At 44.7% G+C, this 1,087-nt stretch overlaps 1 protein-coding gene across 1 annotated transcript in view; it reads right to left on the bottom strand.

Moving 5' to 3' along the window:
- LOC119593571 (mucin-19-like) overlaps window positions 1–1,087 on the bottom strand; it is a gene marked incomplete in the record, with an annotated part of 28,776 nt that overhangs the window by 8,495 nt on the left and 19,194 nt on the right. The window contains 2 exon segments of the mRNA XM_037942529.1: window positions 7–594; window positions 719–805. Coding sequence (XP_037798457.1) covers window positions 7–594; window positions 719–805 — 675 coding nt within the window.

Raw genomic sequence — 1,087 nt, 5'->3', positions numbered from 1 at the left:
TGCTACCTTTTGTACTCGAGCAGCAGAGGGTGATCCAGAAGACTGATTGATGACAACGGATCCAGTAGCCTCATAACGGTGGTCAGCAGGTGTGAAGTGAGAGATAACACTTGATTTTCTTTCAGGAGTCTTGACAGAAACAGTACGGGATAGCGATAGCTTAGCAGCTGGCGAGGGGGAAGGCGTGACTGGGGCTGGTGGAGGAGAAGCAACAACACGTGGTGCAGTTGGCACAGGCACCGGTGCGGGCCGTGATCTCGCTGGGCCAGAAGAGCCTGTGTTAATCACTACGCTTCCAGTGGCTTCATAACGGTGGTCAGCAGGAGTGAAGTGAGAGATGACACTTGATTTTCTCTCTGGAGTTTTTACACTCACAGTGCGTGCAATGGATACAGGGCTTTTGCGTGCTGGAGGGGCTGGAACTTTGGCAACTGGTGCACTAACAGGTGCAGGAGTGGCAGCTCTAGAGGAAGAAGGGCCTTTATTGATGTTAACAGATCCCGTAGCTTCATATCTGTGATCGGCAGGTAGGAAGTGTGAGATAACACTGGATTTCCTCTCAGGGGTCTTCACAGAGACAGTACGACTCAAGACCTGATTTTGAAGAGAAAAAAAATAACATTCAACATTCACGATAAGGATTGTAGATTCATACATTATTTGTATTTTAAGAAACCAACCTATAGATTCATGAAGGGTAACTGATCACAAGACCTACCTGAGTGGTACTGTCTTCCTCAGATGAGGCTGAATATGGTAGTTTAGCCCCCAAGAGGCACGTAGCCAGGCTCACCACCACCAGGACCTACAACAGGAGAGAAAAGTTAAACTCTTGAAATTATAAGGTTATAGCTTCCTTTCAGATTTTCAAAGCTATTCAGTAAAACATTTAATCTTCATGTTCCTTTATCGGCAAGCAAATTTTGGATAGATGATTATTTCGGTAACATGAAGCTAAATGAATCAGTGAAGTGGCCCATCCCATCTCACCCCTTTTTGCAATTATTTCCTCCGTTATCTCTTCCTTTCCATTCCATTTTCCCCTCATAATTTCAAACTTTTTATTTGACATACAATGTTGGCATTT

This window comes from Penaeus monodon, chromosome 32 (genome assembly GCF_015228065.2).
Source record: "Penaeus monodon isolate SGIC_2016 chromosome 32, NSTDA_Pmon_1, whole genome shotgun sequence".
In the NCBI taxonomy this organism is placed as follows: Eukaryota; Metazoa; Arthropoda; class Malacostraca; order Decapoda; family Penaeidae; genus Penaeus; species Penaeus monodon.
This window is presented reverse-complemented; position numbering and strand designations above follow the sequence as displayed.